A 19,695-nucleotide genomic window follows, 5' to 3' on the forward strand; every position below is an offset into this window, starting at 1 on the left:
CCAGGCCTACATTTTTAAGGAGCTCTGTATTGTCCAAAAATGGAACACAAATGGTTCTCATGAACCTAGGGGCAGGACAGGAATAAAGACACAGACGTAGAGAATGGACTTGAGGACACAGGGAGGGGGAAGGGTAAGCTGGGACAAAGTGAGAGAATGGCACTGACATATATACACTACCAAATGTAAAACAGATAGCTAGTGGGAAGCAGCCGCGTAGCACAGGGAGATCAGCTAGGTGCTTTGGGGACCACCTAGAGGGATGGGATAAGGAAGGTGGGAGGGAGCCACAAGAGGGAGGGGATATGGGGATATATGTATATGTATAGCTGATTCACTTTGTTATACAGCAGAAACTAACACACCATTGTAGAGCAGTTTTATTCCAATAAAGATGTTAAAGGAAAAAAGAAAAAAAATGGAACACAAATGAAGTTTTATGAGGTTGATGAACACTGTCTAAAAGGAGCCTATTTGTTATATTGAAGGAAAGAGATACAGGAATGGCCCGAGAATGAAGGAATGGCACATTTTCCATTCCTACTCACTGCTAGATTCCAACATCAGAGAAAAAATAAAAAACAAACAAAGTGGCCCCAATGAACAGTAAGCTTAAACCAAAGTAATCCACCAAGAGTATTAAACTAAACTACTATCAAGACTATAAAGGGATTGCCTTACCACTAAATCTTCACATCTTTATTCTCCAAATCTTACACTATTCTGCAAAAACAAACTTATGACACAAGGTAAGTAGACAGTAAGCTCTAAAGGAAATCTGTCAATTGCCTTGGTCACTTTGAATATAAGAATATGGAAAGACTAGATCTTGAAAGGCAAGGAAATTCAGCGTTAACTGGAATGAGCTTTCCCAAGGTCTCAGGTTAAGGACTGCAGCAGAAAGCAGCCCATGTGGGTAAGAGCACAACTCCCATCTCAACTGAAAGGCTTCTTGCAAGGATGTCCAATGCTCTTGACTAATTTAAAAGTTAATGGTATCTAAGGTTGATTTCTTTTATTCCAATTCCTATAACATTAATGTAAAATATTTGTGTGGGCATCAATCCCAAACCTTGGTGTCCTAGTGTCTATTTTAATTTAATTATATTGAAACTTTTCATTTCTATAATAGGATTTAAGCTTTAATTTTCACAGCTTTTGCTAGATATGTGGGCAACAATATAATCACATGGGAACAAAGCTACAAATGTACAAATTATGAAGCTCTGACCTTTCCGTCTCTTCGTAACTTGCTTTGAAAATCTGCTCACTCCATGCCGCAGATTACATGCAAGAGTCATATTTTTGTGAAGCACATAATCTATTTAACCAGCTTTCAAATACTCAAGTCACATCTCGAAACAGTGCTTGGAGCCATTACTGCCCATTCATTGGCTGTCCGCACACAGCATGGTAATGAGTAGAAGTCCTTCACCTCAGCTGGAGAGCAGGAGCCAGAACAGCCAAGGTGGGTTCCCAGCACCACCGTGGGGATCCACCCCTCTGCACATCCTCCGTTTTCTGAAACAATGCCATTTACTCTGACTACAAACTTACATTTGAAAAGAAACCCTCATGAAATGCTGTGAAGGCTGGGATTTGCCTCCAAATATCTGGGGCAGGGGGAGGCATGGACTGGGAGTGTGGGATTAACAGATGCAAACTATGATATAAAGCATGGATAACCAACAAGGTCCCACCGTGTAGGACAGGGAACTATATTCAATATCCTGTGATAAACCATAATAGAAAAGAATATGAAAAAGAATGTATATATATATATATATATATATATATATATATATATATGTTTAAGTGAATCACTTTGCTGTACAGCAGAAACTAACACAACTTTGTAAATCAACTATACTTCAGTAAAATAAATTTTAAAAAAATATCTGGGGCAGGGGGAGGGATGGACTGGGTGTGGGATTAGCAGATGCAAACTATGATATACAGGATGGATAAACAACAAGGTCCCAATGTGTAGGACAGGGAACTATACTCAATATCCTGTGATAAACCATAATGGAAAAGAATATGAAAAAGAATATATATATATATATATACATACACACACACACATATATATGTATGTATAAGTGAGTCATTTTGCTGTACAGCATAAACTAACACAACCGTGTAAATCAACTATACTTCAATAAAATAAATTTAAAGAAAAATATCTGGGGGAGGAGCACCGAGATAAAAACAAGACCACGACTTGATAGGTTTTGAAGCCCAGCGAGGGATACACAGGCGTTCATTACACTCTTCTCCTCATCTTCCTGTATGTTTCAAATTTTCCATAATTTTAACAAAGAGCTGTCTCGAGTCCAGAGGTAGAGCTGAGCTGTCCCCTCTGCCACTTCATCTTTCCACAAAACAGGGGAATAATAAAATCAGAGGCAAGAAGACAATCTTAAAAAGAAAAAAAGCCCCATGACATTGTAAAGCAACTATACCCCAATAAAAATTAAACACACACACACACATTAATATATATATTAATATATCTATATCTAGATAGATAAATAGATAAATTAAAAAATAGATATATAGATAGATAGATAGATCAGGGCTTACCACGGCCCCTGGCACACAGTAAGAGCTCGACACTATTTAACTGTCATAATTATCATCGGCATCCAGACCTCAGCACAGTGGATGGGACACCAGAGACCCCAAAGCAGTTGCCTGGGAGGCCAGAGGTGGTTTCCTGGGTAGATGCAATCACATAAAAAAAAAGAGAAGACGACGATCTTAATTTTATACAACCGCTCCCGATGACCCTCCGCATCTCGACTCTCTCACTTTTCTCTTTCTGCTACTCCTCCTCAAAGACACCTCCTTCCTGCTCCATGATCAATCCATCCAGAGCCCAGATGGGGAGACGCAGCCAGCTTCCCCGAGTGAACACAAGACCTCTCCTCCCTCAGATCCAGTGAGCCACATATGCATGTCATGCTTCCTTCTCTGCACTGCTCCCTGGGGAGAGAAGTGCTGGATTTGAACATGCGATAAATATGCACTGTGAACCAGGCACTGTTCTAGGCACCAGCGATAGAGCAACAACAAGATGAACAAGAAGGCCGCGCTCCGAGACCTCTCATTTTAAGGAAGGACCAGAGAAAATGAGCAAGCCAAGAGGTAAAACCAGGCAATGACTGCACGCTGTGGGGAATCGGAGGGAGCCCAGGGACAGTGTGTCTGGGGACATTTTACTTATGCAGGGTGACCAGAGCCCCTCTCAGAGGAAGCTCGCTACGTAATCCCTTCCAGTATTTGGTCCAGGTCTATTTCCTTTTGCCCCATATTTGACATGATAGCCCCGCACCCCCCCCCGAGGGCAGGGTCTCACCGGCCATTCTTCTAATGAATCCTCAACAAAAATGAAAAGACATGGCTAACTTTTCTTGAATGTTCATGAAACGCTGAGTGTAAATCTCAGTACCACACATGCATTAAGCTTCAAGATACATAACGGAGGCAAGAAGCAAAAGGCAGCTGGAGAAATTGAAGCCTGGAGGGTAACTTACCCGAGGTCACTGAGTCAGCAGGTAACAGAGGCAGGATTTGAACCCAGGCAATGTGATTACAAAGCCCACACACACCCGCCATCCTCTCGTGAGCTGCCTGCCCTCATCCCAGCAAGGGCTTCAGACACGCATAGTTCTTTATTAATGAGGAAGTAAAATCATTTACAGGAGAAATGATGCAAACCAGTCATTCATTGTATGTTTTAAGCAAAGCAAAGGGAGACAGACATGTCCTCAGAGAAAAGGCTAATGTGACCGGCAACCAACCGTGCACTCTGAGTCGCTGGAAACCTGCAGAGGGGCTGGCACTGGCGTGGTCAGTCATCTACTGTGGCAGACAGGCAGGACGGCCAGGTCCGCACACATCTTCCGAACAGGCTTCTTAAATGCGGGGGAGATTTCTACATTATGAGCTCTCTTTCCCCGGTACAGAAGCCAGAACTCAAATCCACAGCCACCCTTGCAGCTACAACTATGTTCCAGGTTCTGCCAAGGAGGCACGACTTCTTAGGATGGCAACTGGAAGTGAGCAGCGGGAAGGACAGCTCTGTAAAGAACTCTCATTTCCTTCGGACCAGGGTGGAGGTTGCAGAGGCAGTGGGAGTTGCAAGGTCCTGATTCAGAAGGAGCCTTACAGCTGGGACGGCCGGGAACAGATGGCAGTGACAGCAGCTGTGGTGTCCACACGAGCTGGGGCCAAACACAACCCCATTTGCCAAAAGGCACATCTCCTGTTGTAGCCTAACAAACCCAGCAGGATGCAATCGCAGTCTTCTGGTCCTTAAAGAGGACAGAAGAGGAGCCAGGCTGAGCCAACCAGGGCCCTGGAAGCCTTGGCCTGCTGGGACCCAAACCTGGCAAGGGAAGGCTTTCCTGCAGAGGAGCAATGCCAGCTTCAGAATTCACTGCCAGCCTCACTGCACCCAGATCAGCCTCCCACTTCCACCAAAGTAAGACTCTCAAAACGATGCAGTATCTTTGATATTGGAGGGAGATGAAAAGAAACGTTTTAGAGCAAAGCAGCAAAGTGAGTCTCTTCCATGAGTGAAGCAACACACATGCTGATGAGCAAAGACGTGCCCTGGAGCCCAAGAGAGGAACCGGAGGAGCCAGACAGGGATGCACTCTGACCACATCCCCCAGAGAACACTGACGAAGGCCTAGCACATCCAGGAGCTTGTGCAGCTAAACCTACTTATAACACATTCCAAAAATCTAGACACGAAGGGAGTTAGTTTGACTGATTCCACTTGGATCGGGAAAGAGGACACGGACAACTGCACTGTTTTACAAATTAACAAGAAATGGAACAAGGCCAGAAAATCACAGCCAGAAAACGGTTTGGCTTTAAATATTTATACCAAATGTGGCACAGACTATTTTGCACAAGTAATGACATCTTCGTAAGAACAGACCAACCGGATGATTTCCAGTGATAAACCTTTCCTGACAAGGAGGTAAGACAGCTCTTGGTAACTCTGAAGAAGCAGGGAGCCTAAAGATGAGAAAAATCAGGGCTGTCCTTGCTGTCTTTACCCAGAAAGATTCTTAAAACTCAAGCCTGTAAGCGGGGCCGTTTTCACATTGGACAATGCATTCTGAAATGCTTCCAGGCAGCCAGTGAGCGTCTGGAAGTACATTTGCACTGAAGATTATGGCTTAGACAATGTCGACTGATTGGACAATTCTAGAACTGCTTGTAAGACATGAAGCTTCAGGCTAATTCTGGCTCATTTTGCCCGTGATAATTCTGGATTCATATATTTCCTACAATCTCATTTATTACATTGGGCGCAACTGACTATTAAGATTAAATTCCTACCTTTGCAATATCTAGAAAGATACTAAGTTAATAATTCCAAAATGTTACACATCCTGACAACTCCCTGTCAAACAAAGCTAAATATTTATTTGCATGCTGCATTATTTCCAAAACAAGACTTAAGGCAGTCTGTGATAAAAGACTTACAGGAGTGCAAATAGAAATGGAGCACAATAAAGAGAACCACAACTGCCAAATACAACGGCTGATATAATTTGCAAAAATAAATACTAAGTTTGCCTTCAAGCTACCTACTAGCTAAAGAAATAAAGTGTCCAAAGAAGAAAACATTTCCTTGAAATATACTCTTAAAAGAAGATCTATTTTAAAGATTTTTAGTTGAACCATTTATGCCTTAGGTCCTTATTCAAAGGACGTGGAACAAAGTTTTGCAATAGAAATTTTGAAATGTATGTAATATGTCCTCAAGAAGGTCATGCCTGTATCAACACTCAATCAAAGCCAAGCACAGTCAATCCATGGTAACTGTTATTTTTTTGATAACTGTTAGCTCAGCGAAGGCACTGGTGGTGGCAGCGATGGTGACGGTGATGGTGGTGATCGTGGTGGTGTGTGGTTTTGCGTGTCTTGGGGTTGGATGGCTGGAAGGAGTGATATCAGTAAGCTACCTAATAAGACCCAGATATAAAACTTTCAGGGGATTTCACCTGCTGTGGTATACAGTTCAGTCAATATGGAAAGAAACAATGAAGCAGCATCTCCACGTATCGCCTCCATGCCTCCCTGAAGTCTCACAAAGTCCCAAGCTTTAGAAGACACCTAAAGAATAAGCAATTCAATATCCAGCCTTCCAAGAAGAGCCTGAAATACTGACGGTTGGGATTACTGGCTTAAGGAGATTCATGGGCTTTGAGTCCCAAATAACAGCAACACAGTTGACTTTCTTTTATGCAAGTGAGAAAGAGATGTCTGTTTGGAAGGGCTACAAAAAGCTACTCACTTCTTGGTTTGATGTGTTTTCTCCAGAAGAACACTCCCACCCAAATGAAGTCTTAACATTTCCTCTTGACATAAGCCTTAGCTGTAAGTGCAGACTCCAGTGAATTGTATAAAGTTAAATCAAGAAATAAGATGGAAAACATAGGGTCCAGTAGTCTAGATGGTACAAAGGACTAATCCAGACACACACTGAGTTCTCAACAGGGACATCTCAGGCCTGAGCTGCTCCATCCCTGAAACAACACCACACGTGAGGACAAAAGAAAATGAACGGAACAGCCAAACGTCTAGACACAAATGGAATAGAATAACTGTATGCCTCTCCATCAGAATGTCATTCAACAGTCTTCACATTTGTCTCCAGTAAATGAGGAAGGTTGTGGAATTATGCAAAGGTCTTAAGCTTTCAATAAAACTTCTTGACAAGTGTAAAATATTAATTCAATGTGTCCAAACAGAAAGAAAGTGATTAATTAAAAGGGTAGGGAGATAATGTGTGGAAATGTGAGGTGTTCCTTGGGATAAATGAGTTGAGGAATCATTACAATGCTTTTTCCTTTGAGCAGGGTTTGAAGAAACCCTGTCACAGAATGCAAAGTTCAGGCTAAGACATAACCATGACTTCTACGTTTAAAGAAGATTTGACATTTTTTGTTGCAGTTATCTCAATGGAGGCCAGTGATTGCCTCCCCAGGATAGATAATCACACATCTTAAAGGCTGCAATGTATGCTGATTATCCTAGGGCTCTGGTGTACATCTAAATTCCAGACTACAAGGTTTGTGCCTTCATTTTTCAATGATCGACTACCTACAGTATATGCCAATTACCACTCTCTGGTAAGGGCTAAATCTTCCTGTCTTGTCATGGAGCTGTTTAAATTGGCTACAACCTCCCCACTCCTTTTTTTTTTTGTGTGGTACACGGGCCTCCCACTGCCGCGGCCTCTCCCGTCGCGGAGCACAGGCTCCGGACGTACAGGCTCAGTGGCCATGGCTCACGGGCCCAGCCGCTCCGCGGCATGTGGGATCCTCCCGGACCGGGGCACGAACCCGTGTCCCCTGCATCATCGGCAGGCGGACTCTCAACCACTGCGCCACCAGGGAAGCCCCTCCCCACTCCTTTCGACAAAGAAGAGAGAATTCAGACGGGGTGAGGTCTACAGACAATGACGAATGTGACACTTTAACGATCCTCAGGGTTTCACTCACCATGCTGTGTGAAGAGGTCACTGTGAATTATTTCAATCAAGCAATATAGCTTCTGAATGGTCAGCAAACCCACGGGAACATTTAGGATGAAATCCGTAAACATTTTGCTATAAAAGGAAAGACACAAGTGAAAAGAGATGCTGGAAATACTGCAAAATGACCCAGTGGGATACAAGACAGTACCGAGACGCACGTTCAGTGAATGGTCATTAGATGCCACCAGAATGCTGGAATAGGCCCATAATACAATTTGGGCCAAAATCTCGTCCAAAAGAATGATGCTTTCAAATGTTATTTTTCACTTCACACCCACTTCACACCCACTAAAATGGCTATAATCCAAAAGAGAGCCAGTAACAAGTGTTGACTAGGATGTGAAGAAACTGGTACCCTCGTACCATGCTGGTGGGAATGCATGATGGGGCAGCCACTTTGGAATACTGCTTGGCAGTTCCTGAAAACGTTAAACACAGTTACCATACGACCCAGCATTTCAACTTCTAGGTACATACCCAAAGGAAATGAAAATATTTATCCACACAAGACCCTGTATGTGAATCATAGCAATGTTATTCATAACACTTGAAAAGTGGAAAAACCCAGATGTCCATCAACTGATGAATGGATAAACATAATGTAGTAGTCCACACAATTCACCCATAAAAGGGAATGAAATCCTGACATTGATAGACCTTGAAAACGTTATGCTAAGTGAAAAGAAGCTACTCACAAAAGGTCACGTGTATTATACGATTCCACTTACAGGAGATGCCCAGAAAAGGTAAATCTATGCACACAGTCAGTAGGTGAGTAGTTGCCTAGAGCTGGGGTGGGAGTGGGCAATGACTCTTACTGGGCACGAGGAATCTTATTGGGGTGACAAAACTGTTCTAACAGTAGATGATGGTGATGCGGTAGAAGTCTCCTTGCTGATGTGGGAAAACAAGATGTCTTCAGCACGGGAGTCGACTGTACAATAAAAAGTGTAATGCTGAATTCTTTTAGGGGTGTATGTACGTGTGTGTTAGTGTTTGTGCACACACGCTTGCACACAAAAGATAACTAGAAAGATCCAGATCCTCGTGGAATTAACTTTGAGTTATTCTCCTCTGTGATCTCTTCTGTGTCATCAAAACATGACTCAGTTTTCTAAACAGGGGAAAATACATCCATGATTTTCAATGTCATTTTTTAAAAAATCAGTAGGTAAGGTGTTGAAGAGGAACCCACGCCCGCAGAAAGAGTCAAGGGCCCAAGGGCAGATGGGACTGGTCCTGGGGAAGGGAGTCTTCCTTGGATCTCCAAGCACAAGGCACAAGCACCCTTTGTGAACATGGACGTCACCCCTCTAGTGAGCAAAGGCCTGGTCCCCAGGCCCCAGGAGGACAGGCCCACCCAACAGCAGCTCCCCCCCTCGTCCTCTGTTTCTCCAGACCTGAGGCTCTCAAACAGCAGCATTCACTGAAAGTGTCTGGAGGCATCATTAAAACCAAATAGCTGGGCCCCACCCCAATTTCTAATTCAGAAGATCTGGGAAGGAACCCAAGATTCAGCAAATTCCCAGGGGCTACTGATATTGCCGTTGTCTGGACCACTGCCTGAGAGCCAGGCTGCAGGCACAGAGCACACGGAGACCCAGGAGGGCAGACCTGCTGCCCATGGGCCCATCTGTGCCTCCTTTTCTCATTTAGAACCTGCTAAACTATAACCAGTATTGTCAGTGCCTGGGAGCAAAAATAAATATGTCCATGTGGGACACTAAATCCTCAGGCACATCAGACACGTGATGGTTCGTGGGAAGAGCAGCTTCCCAAAGGCCCCTCAACCTTCACTTCCAGGGCATGAGTGACCCATGGTGGACATAAAGTACAGAAGGGTGACCGTTTTTTAACTCCGTTTAACCAGCCGAGGGACAGATGGCCCTTTACTAGTATTCAGGTGGACTTTTCTGGCTGGTCAAGTGGTGCCACCACCTGCAGGTAAGTTTATTGTGTCAAATGTTAAAACCCAAACAAGGAGCAGACAAGGGCTGTGCTGTGGATGTCTGGGGTCACAGAGGCCGTGCACCCACTTGCTCAAGACACCTCTTTTCCAAATGCAGTGACATCTGCACAGTAGACAACTGAGACTGAGCTTGGATGGCGACGGTGGCAAAATCGGAAGGTGAAAGGAAGGATTCGGTCCCCAGCCTGACTCCTCCATCTGAAAGCCAGTGTCCAGCTTGCCCAGAGTTTGGTTTGGTTTGGTTTTCGTTTTACTATCACCTGAGCTGACAACTTGTGGCTCCTGTCTGAGGCTCACAGCCCTTGGGCAGGAGCCCCCAGAGAGAAGCTGTATGGTAATGAGGTGGAGGAGGTGAGACACCAATATTAAAGCTCCCGAGTCAAAACGTTTAGGTGCTGAAACCCAAACCGAAGAACCACTTATGGAATTTTAAACTCTAAAGGATGCAAAATGCCCAATTTGTATTATGTATGCATGAGGCTATAAATAATCTTCTAAAGAAAATATTGTGACTGTTGATAGATGACACCTTTTCCACATAAAGACATGATGAGCAAAGTGTCACAGACACCATCACTAGAACATGTTCCAGAAAGATCCAGGGCACTGAACTATGTGGACATGAGACAACCCAAGCATCCCGCGAACTAACGCCCTCAAAAGGAGGCCAAGTGTGGCACACGGAAGCCTTCGCCTTGGGTGCTTCCTTACCTGAGCTCTTTGGGATCAAATACCAGTTTCACATCGTTGACAATGGTTGGCAAGTATTTCAGCGCTGCACCCTGCAAACCAAGAACAAAGAAGAATGCTGAGCCTAAGGCAGTTGGCAAATGTTCATACGAAGTTGTAATTACTTTGAAAAACCACACACATACCAAGAAGACAAAGATCACTTTCTGGATGAGAAGCTGATGGTTAAACACAGAGGGGAGAAAACAGAGCCTCTGATCCACAAACAGTGGAGATGTATTAACATGGATATCCTGACACATAATAAAAGGGGTATTAGCAGAAGCCAAACACTGTGCTAAGCTTCTATGTGATTTTCCCCTCTACCCTAAGGAAATCCTAGCAAATGAAGACCTGTGCCCCCAGAAGAATCCTCCACCAACAAATTCACTGCAGCGCTACCACATTCAACAATTAGAATGACTGCCTTTGTTCCATTCCAGAAATGACTGCCTGTATATCTAGGTCCCTGAACTTGGAATCACTTTCTTCTTTAGTAACTTTATCTCCTATATTCACATTCTGTATCTTCTAGAAAACCCACACTTTCAGAAAATTAGTGATGGTAATAATGATAGATCCTAATACATGCTCTGCCGCTGTGCTAGACCCGTGTATATTTTATCTTTAATTCCAACAGACCTCCTACAGGGAGTTAGCTGTGCAGGAAGGCAAGGAAACTGACACTGGAGATGTTAATTACTTTGCCCCTGATCACACAGCTAGGACTGAACTGAGCTAGAATTAAAATTCAGTTTGGTGGGAAGCCAGAGCCTCAGCCCACCCTCATCTATATGCGATTGGGAAAAGGTCCTGGATTTTAAATGTTCTGACCCTGGCTGGGACGCCCCCCTCTGCCTCTGACTCTAAGTGACTCCTTCTACCAGGGGGGGGCTCCCCCTTCCTGAATGAAATGGAGGAAATAATACTCATGTCAAATACCTCCAGGGGCTGCAATAAACCTCAAAATCTAATTGAAAAGAGAACTGGATAACACTTTGAACACTGGAAAATGCCACACCTATTACCTAAACCACTGTTAGCATTGTTTTCCAAAAGCAAGTAGGCAGAAACCCACCTTAAATGGATTACCCTGAATATATATGGTCAACTGATTTGCAACAAGGGACAAAGGTGCGCCCTCGTCCAGCACCAAATAAAATTCCTTCCATACCTCACACCCTATATAAAAATTCACTTTAAATGGATCATAGATCTTATATTCTTAAAACTATAAAACGTCTAGAAGAAGATACTTGTGACTTTGGGCTAAGCAAAGATTTCTTTCATATGATACCAAAAGCAAAATCTGTAAAAGAAAACAATTTGATCAATTGTACATCATCAAAATAAAGAATTTCTGCTCTTCAAAAGAACTTCTGCTGAGACAACAAAAGACGAGCCACACACGGGGAGAAAATAATTGCAAATCAAGTAAACGCACAAGTGAAGTGAAGCTGTTTGCCAGGATTTGGAGCCAGTCCACCTCCAAGACCCTCAAGCCTTAACGCGCCACAGTCAAGATGATCAAGGACAGGTAAGCCAAGTTTACCTCTAAATCTGCACTACAGAATTAGTGGTGTTCTTCCCCAGGTGTTAACCCTGTCCCTCAATGCCGGCCAGATCAAGGAATTCCAACTCTCTGCTTTGAGATGCAACTTTTTTTTTTTTTTAGCGGTACGCGGGCCTCTCACTGTTGTGGCCTCTCCCGTGGCGGAGCACAGGCTCCAGACGCGCAGGCTCAGCGGCCATGGCTCACGGGCCCAGCCGCTCCGCGGCATGTGGGATCTTCCCGGACCGGGGCACGAACCCGTGTCCCCTGCATCGGCAGGCGGACTCTCAACCACTGCGCCACCAGAGAAGCCCGAGATGCAACTTTTGAAAAGAACCTTAAATAGAAACAGTTTCATTCTGGCTTCCAAAGTTCTGCTTCAAATACCTTAGAGTTGCTTTGAAAAAATAAAAAATATTTACTGTGACGTTTAATAATAAGCGTTTGCACAGCTGACTGCTCGGGCCAGAAAGTGTCTTGTCTAGTTTGTGAGGGCCCCGCGGGCGAGGATGCATCAGCATAACGCGTTTTATCCTGTACCCCACGAAGCACCATCTGCCTGGAGCAGTGTGATAAATACCATCTTACAAGGACAAACAGCGGCAAACAAGACAGGCCTTCGTGGCCCACCCTCTGCTCGCTGCCCGGTGGCCGCCTGGCGCTGCGTTAACCAGGCTCCGGAGGGCTCCCCGACCCGAGGTCAGGCGACATCCACAGAGGGAGGGCTGTACCCGCGGAGATCCCCAAATGCCTCACTGACCCAGATCCTGGGGACGTCACATTTTACAGTTCATGAGGGTCACAGAGGACAGACAGCAACCACGAGCCCGTGTCAGTCCTGGACAGCGTAACAAGAACAAACAGACGGAATGAAGTGAAGACGAGGGGGTGCCCCCGCACCCCATTTCCAGCTCCGTTCTCTCCGTTCTCCGGCGGTCGTGGGCTCCTTTCCACCCTCCGCCTTCCCCCAGTGACCGTCTCAGCCTCTCCTTGCTCTCCTCCAGCCCAGGATCCCACCCCCTTTTCACTCAGCTCACCTCCTGCTTCAGGGAAAAACCAAAACCATCAGAACAGGCTGGGCAGTTCTGCCCACCACTCAAGCCTCCCGGATGCCCGGCCTCTGCCTGTCCCTCCAGGCAGAGGGAGGGAGCACCTGCCTCCACCGGGGGGGGGGGCGGATCCTGGCCCCTGGGCACGGCCCCTGCCCCACCGTCTGATCGAGCACCTCCTGCATTTTCCTCCACACTCCAGCCCACGCCAGCCTCTCCCCTTGAAAGCACCCAGAGCCCCAGGCTCCCCGCCGCCCACCCCAGCACAGACAGCTCCCAAGCTGTGCACTCACCCTGGTGTCCACTGACCAGCGCACTCCCCCGACCTCCCTCCCGGCCCTCTGCAGCCTGACTCAGCCGCCATCAAGTCTCCGCTCCTACCAAGGCCACAGCGACTCCAGGCCTTTGCTTAGGTGACCTTCCCATGACGCTGCTGTGACCCCTCATCTCCCGGGGCATCCACAGCCCTCACTGCCAGGGCGACCACCTTCCTCTGTCCCCTGCCCCTCCCTTAAAGGTGGGTGTCCTTGCAGTCCCGTTCTAGACTTTTTTCCCCCCTCTCCATACCCCTCAGGAAGCCCCCTTTGGCCAGCTTCGGACGCCTAATGCCTGTCTCCCAGGTCACCTCTCTCCTGAGCTTTACACTCACACACCCGGTGGCCACTGGGCTCGGGGCTGCCCCACAGATGCTGCAAACTCCCCCTGCCTTAGAGGAGGCCCTACCCTACACCCCGGTGCTCCAGGCTCAGGGCGCTGCACCCGGGAGCCCCCAGGTCACATGCTCAGGATGCTCCGTCTTCGGCACAGCCCACTTCTGACCAATCACAGAGCCCGGTGGATCCTCGCTATTGCACACCCCCTGCCTCTACCGCCTTCTCCATTTCTATAGTGTCCACCACCTGGCCCACGCCTCTTGTGTCTCCCTCTGGCAGGAAGGCACCACCTCCTAAGGGGCCTCCCGCCTCTGCTCTGACCTCCTCAAGGTCACATCCCATGCCCGCAGTCAGAGTAGCTTTCCTAAGATGCAAATCTAACTGAGATACTTGGGTGGCAACGCCCTGCTCCTGGGATACAGGCCTGACCACCCAGCATCCTCAGAGGCCCGGGCCCCACCCTCCCCCGTGTCCCAGTCAGGGGCCTCCACCTCCACCTGCAGTACCCCTTCCAACAATGTGGAGCCTCTTCCAGTCTCCCCCGTGCTCCGGACCCCTCTGTCAGCTCCGAGGCTGTGCCCATGCTGTTCCCTCCTCCTGGGTCACTGTTCCCCCCACTCCTGCCCCTGGTCCTAAACACGCAGAGGTAACCTCGTGACTCCTCAGCCCTTAGCTTAGCCATCGTTTTCCTCAAGACACACGGATTCCAGGTCAGCCATCTAGAAATATTACCGTGCTGGGCCGTGTGTCTGTAGCCCCCCGACCAGGGTCTCACGGCTGTGGCCCGGCCAAGGACCCTAGACACAGTACAGCCTCCATGACTCCCTGACCCACAGAGCTTTGCCCAAAAGCACCTCTTTAACCTCAAGAGACTCTGCACCTCTTTGCTTTGCACCCACAGAAATTGGTCTCGTCAGCTGAGAGACCCAACTGTATCCCCTCCAGGATGACGAGCAGCCAGAAGAGGCCGAGGGCACCCTGAGGTCCCCCCGGTGCAACCCAGGCCTCCTGAAAAAGCACGTGCCATCCCCCACTCTCGTTAAGGGCGCAGCCAGCTTTGCCCATTTCTAACATTGGCTATTGGATGAGAGACTTGAGTGTTTTGGTTTCCACTCGTGCTTGCAGGAAAAGGCCCCCGTTTCCTCCGTGGAGTCAGAAGGCTTCACTGAATTCAGGTCTCTTTCAAGGGCAGGGGTTACTGCTTCGAGAGCTTCTCAAGATGTGCAGCGCGGGCCAGACAAGGCGGGGCTCCTGCTCGGTGATGGACAGCGCTGGGTCGAATCTCATCTGCAGAAGACGCCTCCAGAAACAGAAGGCCCGAACGCAGATGAGGGAGGGTAGACGGCATGACGCCCAGGAGTGGGTGCCCCCCCGCCGCCGGACAAGGACCCGGGCTCCCGGCCAGGCTGCCGCCTCCGCCACCTACTATGTGAACTCAGGAAGAGAGCCTTTCCTCTGGGTGCCTCTCAGTGGGAAAGGATGGAGGTTAGTAGCGGTGAACGGGGAGAATGGAAGGGTGCCGTGGAGGTGACAGGACACCCCCAACTCATCACTGGTGCTCATGGACGGTGCTCACCCCTCGTTGTGGTGGCAGGAGAGTGTGTGGATGTGTGCAGATGTGAATACACACACCTTCTTCAACGTGCAAAACTCTCCATTCAGTGAAAACGTCCATTTATAAAGTCCTGATTAAAGTGGTAAGTAGTGAGTAGAATCATTTGCCAAATCTCAGAGATAGTCGGGTAACAGGAATAGAGGGCACTGGAGACATCTCTTTTTCTGTTGTTGTTTTCTATTACTTTTTGTAAACCAGTTATTTATTTACACAAAATCTTGCTCAGAACATGCCAGCCTCTTTTGAATGGTAGGGGAGAGGCCACGATGCCCGCATGGCATGTCAGCAGCCACCAGGGTGCCTCCTAGGCCTTGGCTAGGTTCCCAGCAGGCAGTGGGGGGGAGCACGCATCGGTTCACTGGGCGAGTGAGGTGGGGAGGAGGTGAGGCCTGTGGGGTGTGCCCCAGAGACAGGGCTCAGCTTGGAGTGGTAGCTCCTTGCCACCTGTCCCGGGGCTGTGAGCTGGGGCCACATAACCTGTGTGAACACACCCACCGGACAGGGCCTAGCCAGGAACACAGACCAGCACAACAGAGGAATGTAAATGATTTCAATGTTTGAGCTTTGTTTATCCATCTCCTGTGTTTTAAGTCATGATTGAACTTATCAAATCAGTGTTTGCTTTTTAAGAAAGTTATTCTTACAGAGCTGACTTTAAATTTACCTAAATTAACAAAATGGCAACTTAAGTCCAGGCTGGCACTTCTCTTTGAATGTGGAAAAGCTTTCATCTGTCCACATGAGGACGGACGGGCCCAACTCTAAAGGCCTTTGGGCCTCAAATATGTGTGCAATGACCCACTGCACTGACATGCTGAGAACACGTACTTCAGTCCCCCACACACTCAGGCACGTGAAGGATTCAGGTACAACTGAAACTACCACCCTGCCATTGAGCACTGATTGAAAGGCAGCAATCCACAGAAAGATACAAGAAACAAAATCAGGGGCCAGTGGTAAAGCTATTTCTACTAATATTAAAAGACAGGCAAGTTGTTGAGTGGTCCTCTTAATACTGGGTTCATCACTTAACATCCAGGCAATCAGGAACTCATGGTATCCATAGAGTTACCATATGATCCTGTAATCCCGCTCCTGCGCATATATCCAGAGAAAAATATAACTTGAAAAGATACATGCACCCCATGTTCACAGCAGCACTACTTACAATAGCCAAGACATGGAAGCAACCTAAATGTCCATCGTCAGATGAATGCGTAAGGAAGATGCGTGATATATATATACAATGAGATATTACTCAGCCATAAGAAAGAATGAAATAATGCAACATGGATGGACCTGAGATTATCATACTAAGTAAAGTCAGACAAAGGCAAATATCATATGATATCACTTACATGCGGAATCTTAAAAAAATGATACAAAAGAACTTATTCACAAAACAGAAATAGACTCACATAGAAAACAAACTTATAGTTGCCAAAGGGGATGGAGTGGGGGGGAATAAGTTACGAGTCTTCGCTTAACAGGTACACACTACTATATATAAAATAGGTAAACAATAAGGACCAGGCTTCCCTGGTGGTGCAGTGGTTAAGAATCCGCCTGCCAATGCAGGGGACACGGGTTCGAGCCCTGGTCCAGGAAGATCTCACATGCCGCAGACCAACTAAGCCCGTGCGCCACAACTACTGAGCCTGCGCTCTACAGCCCATGAGCCACAACTACTGAAGCCTATGCACCTAGAGCCTGAGCTCCGCAACAAGAGAAGCCACCGCAATGAGAAGCCCCCGCACCACGACAAAGAGTAACCCCCGCCACCGCAACTAGAGAAAGCCGCGTGCAAAAACAAAGACCCAATGAAGCCAAAAATAAACAATAAATTAATTAATTTTAAAAAACAATAAGGACCTGCTGTATAGCACAGAGAACTATACTCAATATCTTGTAATAACCTATAATGGAAAAGAATCTGAAAAATATATATATATGTGTGTGTATGTGTATAACTGAATCACTTTGCTGTACACTTGAATCTAACACAACATTGTAAATTAATTATACTTCATTTTAAAAAAAGAGAGAAACATCTCTGAAGAGGGCAATAATAAAGGATGATTTAAAGGTTAAAACAAAAAGAACTCCTGGTATCACAACTCTGAGGAAGGAAAGTGTGGTCAGAACTGAATCAAATGGACAAAAAACACACAAACCAAAGTTCTAGAGAGAAAGAAATGAAACGCATAAAAGAATTATGAAATGGCAGATAATTCCAAAAGTTTTCTAATTGCTGAAATAGTTCAGGTTAAAGAAATTAAATAAATTGTATACTCTTCTCTAAGCAAATTTACTTGTTAGGCATCTCATGAGAATGCCAACTTAACCCAAACTGTAAAACAAAACAAAACATGCACTTTCCATCTAGTCTCGGTTTAATGTTGTAAGTATCTCTCTGGATAAAAATATTACTACTGATGATGATTAATAGACACTATTTTAGGGTAAAGTTCAGGCTACATTTTTCAGCATAATTAGTTTAATTAAATCCATTAGCATATCTTTATATAAGATTACAAGAGCTATCTGTGATACAAGTGTTTCTTGAATAATGTATGAAGCAATTATTAATTTACATATTTCTCCAGAAAACACATATTAAAATGATTCCATTTGGAGGTTTTGAGCTAAAATATATATGGTCCACAAATTCTCCTTTCACACTTGGCTCAGGAGAACCAGAGCATCCTGATACAGGAACATGTAGCAAGAACAGTTCAGCCAATAGGTGCCCCCGGACCAGAGCTTGTGTCTTTCATGGGGCATGAAAGAAATGGAGCAGATGGATGGACATGAAGGTTTCACGCAGTTAAAACAGAAACACACGGCACTTTGGAGAGATTCAAGGATGAGCCACACTGTTCTCTGACACAGAAGGATCCAGAACAAAAGAAAGATAATGACAGTGACTGCTTTGGCTCCTTACACCCTATTCAATCAAGACTACCTACGTCTTCTGTATCTTAAATCTAAAATTACCTCTTCGCTTTGTACCAAGCTCCCTTGAAGCAGATCTGGTCTTTAACATAACATTCCGCATCTCTACCACCAACGTTCTGGTTCATTCAATCCCGAGCGACAAGTGAGCAGCTGAAGGAAATCACTCCTCTGAGTAGTTTTATGTATAAATATCACAAAATCCAAATGAAAAAGGTAGTGAGAAAAGTACAAACTTACTAAGATTAACAATCTGCAGTGAGGACTTCTCTGGTGGCGCAGTGGTTAAGAATCTGCCTGCCAATGCAGGGGACACGGGTTCGAGCCCTGGTCTGGGAAGATCCCACATGCCACGGAGCAACTAAGGCCGTGCACCACAACTACTGAGCCTGTGCTCTAGAGCCCACGAGCAACAACTACTGAAGCCTGCGCGCCTAGAGCCTGTGCTCCACAAGTGAAGCCACTGCAATGAGAAGCCAGCACACTGCAACAAACAGTAGCCCCCGCTCGCCACAACTAGAGAAAGCCTGCACGCAGCAGTGAAGATCCAGCGCAGCCATAAATAAATAAATAAATAGATAGATAGATAGATAGATAGATAGATAAATAAATAAATAAGATTCTTCAGTGAATCCACTGCAAGCTCCTACCCTTAAAAATCGATTTGTGGGCTTCCCTGGTGGCGCAGTGGTTGAGAGTCCGCCTGCCGACACAGGGGACATGGGTTCGTGCCCCGGTCCCGGAAGATCCCACATGCTGCGGAGCAGTTGGGCCCGTGAGCCATGGTCGCTGAGCCTGCGCGTCCGGAGCCTGTGCTCCACAACTGGAGAGGCCATGGCAGTGAGAGGCCCACGTACCGCAAAAAAAAAAAAAAAAAGAAGCTGCCTGCCAACGTGGGAGACATGGGTTCGAGCCCCAGTCTGGGAAAATCCCAAATGCCATGGAGCAACTAAGCCCATGTGCCACAACTTCTGAGCCTGTGCTCTAGAACCCGCGAGCCACAACTACTGAGCCCACGTAGTGCAACTACTGAAGCCCGCGAGCCTTGAGCCCGTGCTCCACAACAAGAGAAGCCACCGCAATGAGAAGCCCACACACCGCAACGAAGAGTAGCCCCTGCTTGCCACAACTAGAGAAAGCCGGCACACAGGAGCAAAGACGCAACACAGCCAGAAAATTAATAAATTAATAAATACATAAATTTATTTTAAAAAAACACAGAACAACAGAAAATAGCGGGTGTGGGCAAAGACACTGAAACCTCTGTGCACTGTTGATGGGAATGTTGATGGTACAGCCACTGAGGAAAACAGTATAGAGGCTCCTCAAAAAATTAAACATAGAACTACCATATGACCCAGCAATCCCACTTCTGGGTATTTATTCAAAAGAAATGGAAGCAGGATATAGAAGATACATTTACACACTCCTATTCACTGCAGCATTATAAGCAACTGCCAAGAGGTGGAAGCAATGCAAATGTCCATCAACAGATGAATGAATAAAGAAAATGTGGTCAACAGGAGCTTCAAGATGGCGGAGGAGTAAGACGCGGAGATCACTTTCGTCCCCCCAAGTACATCAAAAATACATCTACAGGCGGAAC

At 46.3% G+C, this 19,695-nt stretch overlaps 1 protein-coding gene across 2 annotated transcripts in view; it reads right to left on the bottom strand.

Annotated features, from left to right (window-relative positions):
- DOCK1 (dedicator of cytokinesis 1) overlaps nucleotides 1–19,695 on the bottom strand; it is a 535,086-nt gene that overhangs the window by 340,560 nt on the left and 174,831 nt on the right. For both annotated transcript variants that reach the window (XM_081220288.1, XM_081220287.1), the window contains exons 24-25: nucleotides 10,248–10,318; nucleotides 7,533–7,639 (exon numbers count right to left, since the gene is read on the bottom strand). In XM_081220288.1, the coding sequence (XP_081076414.1) occupies nucleotides 7,533–7,639; nucleotides 10,248–10,318 (178 nt within the window). The remainder of the gene's footprint in view (nucleotides 1–7,532; nucleotides 7,640–10,247; nucleotides 10,319–19,695) is intronic.

The sequence above is a fragment of the Mesoplodon bidens genome, assembly GCF_964165515.1.
Source record: "Mesoplodon bidens genome assembly, chromosome: 1".
NCBI lineage: Eukaryota > Metazoa > Chordata > Mammalia > Artiodactyla > Ziphiidae > Mesoplodon > Mesoplodon bidens.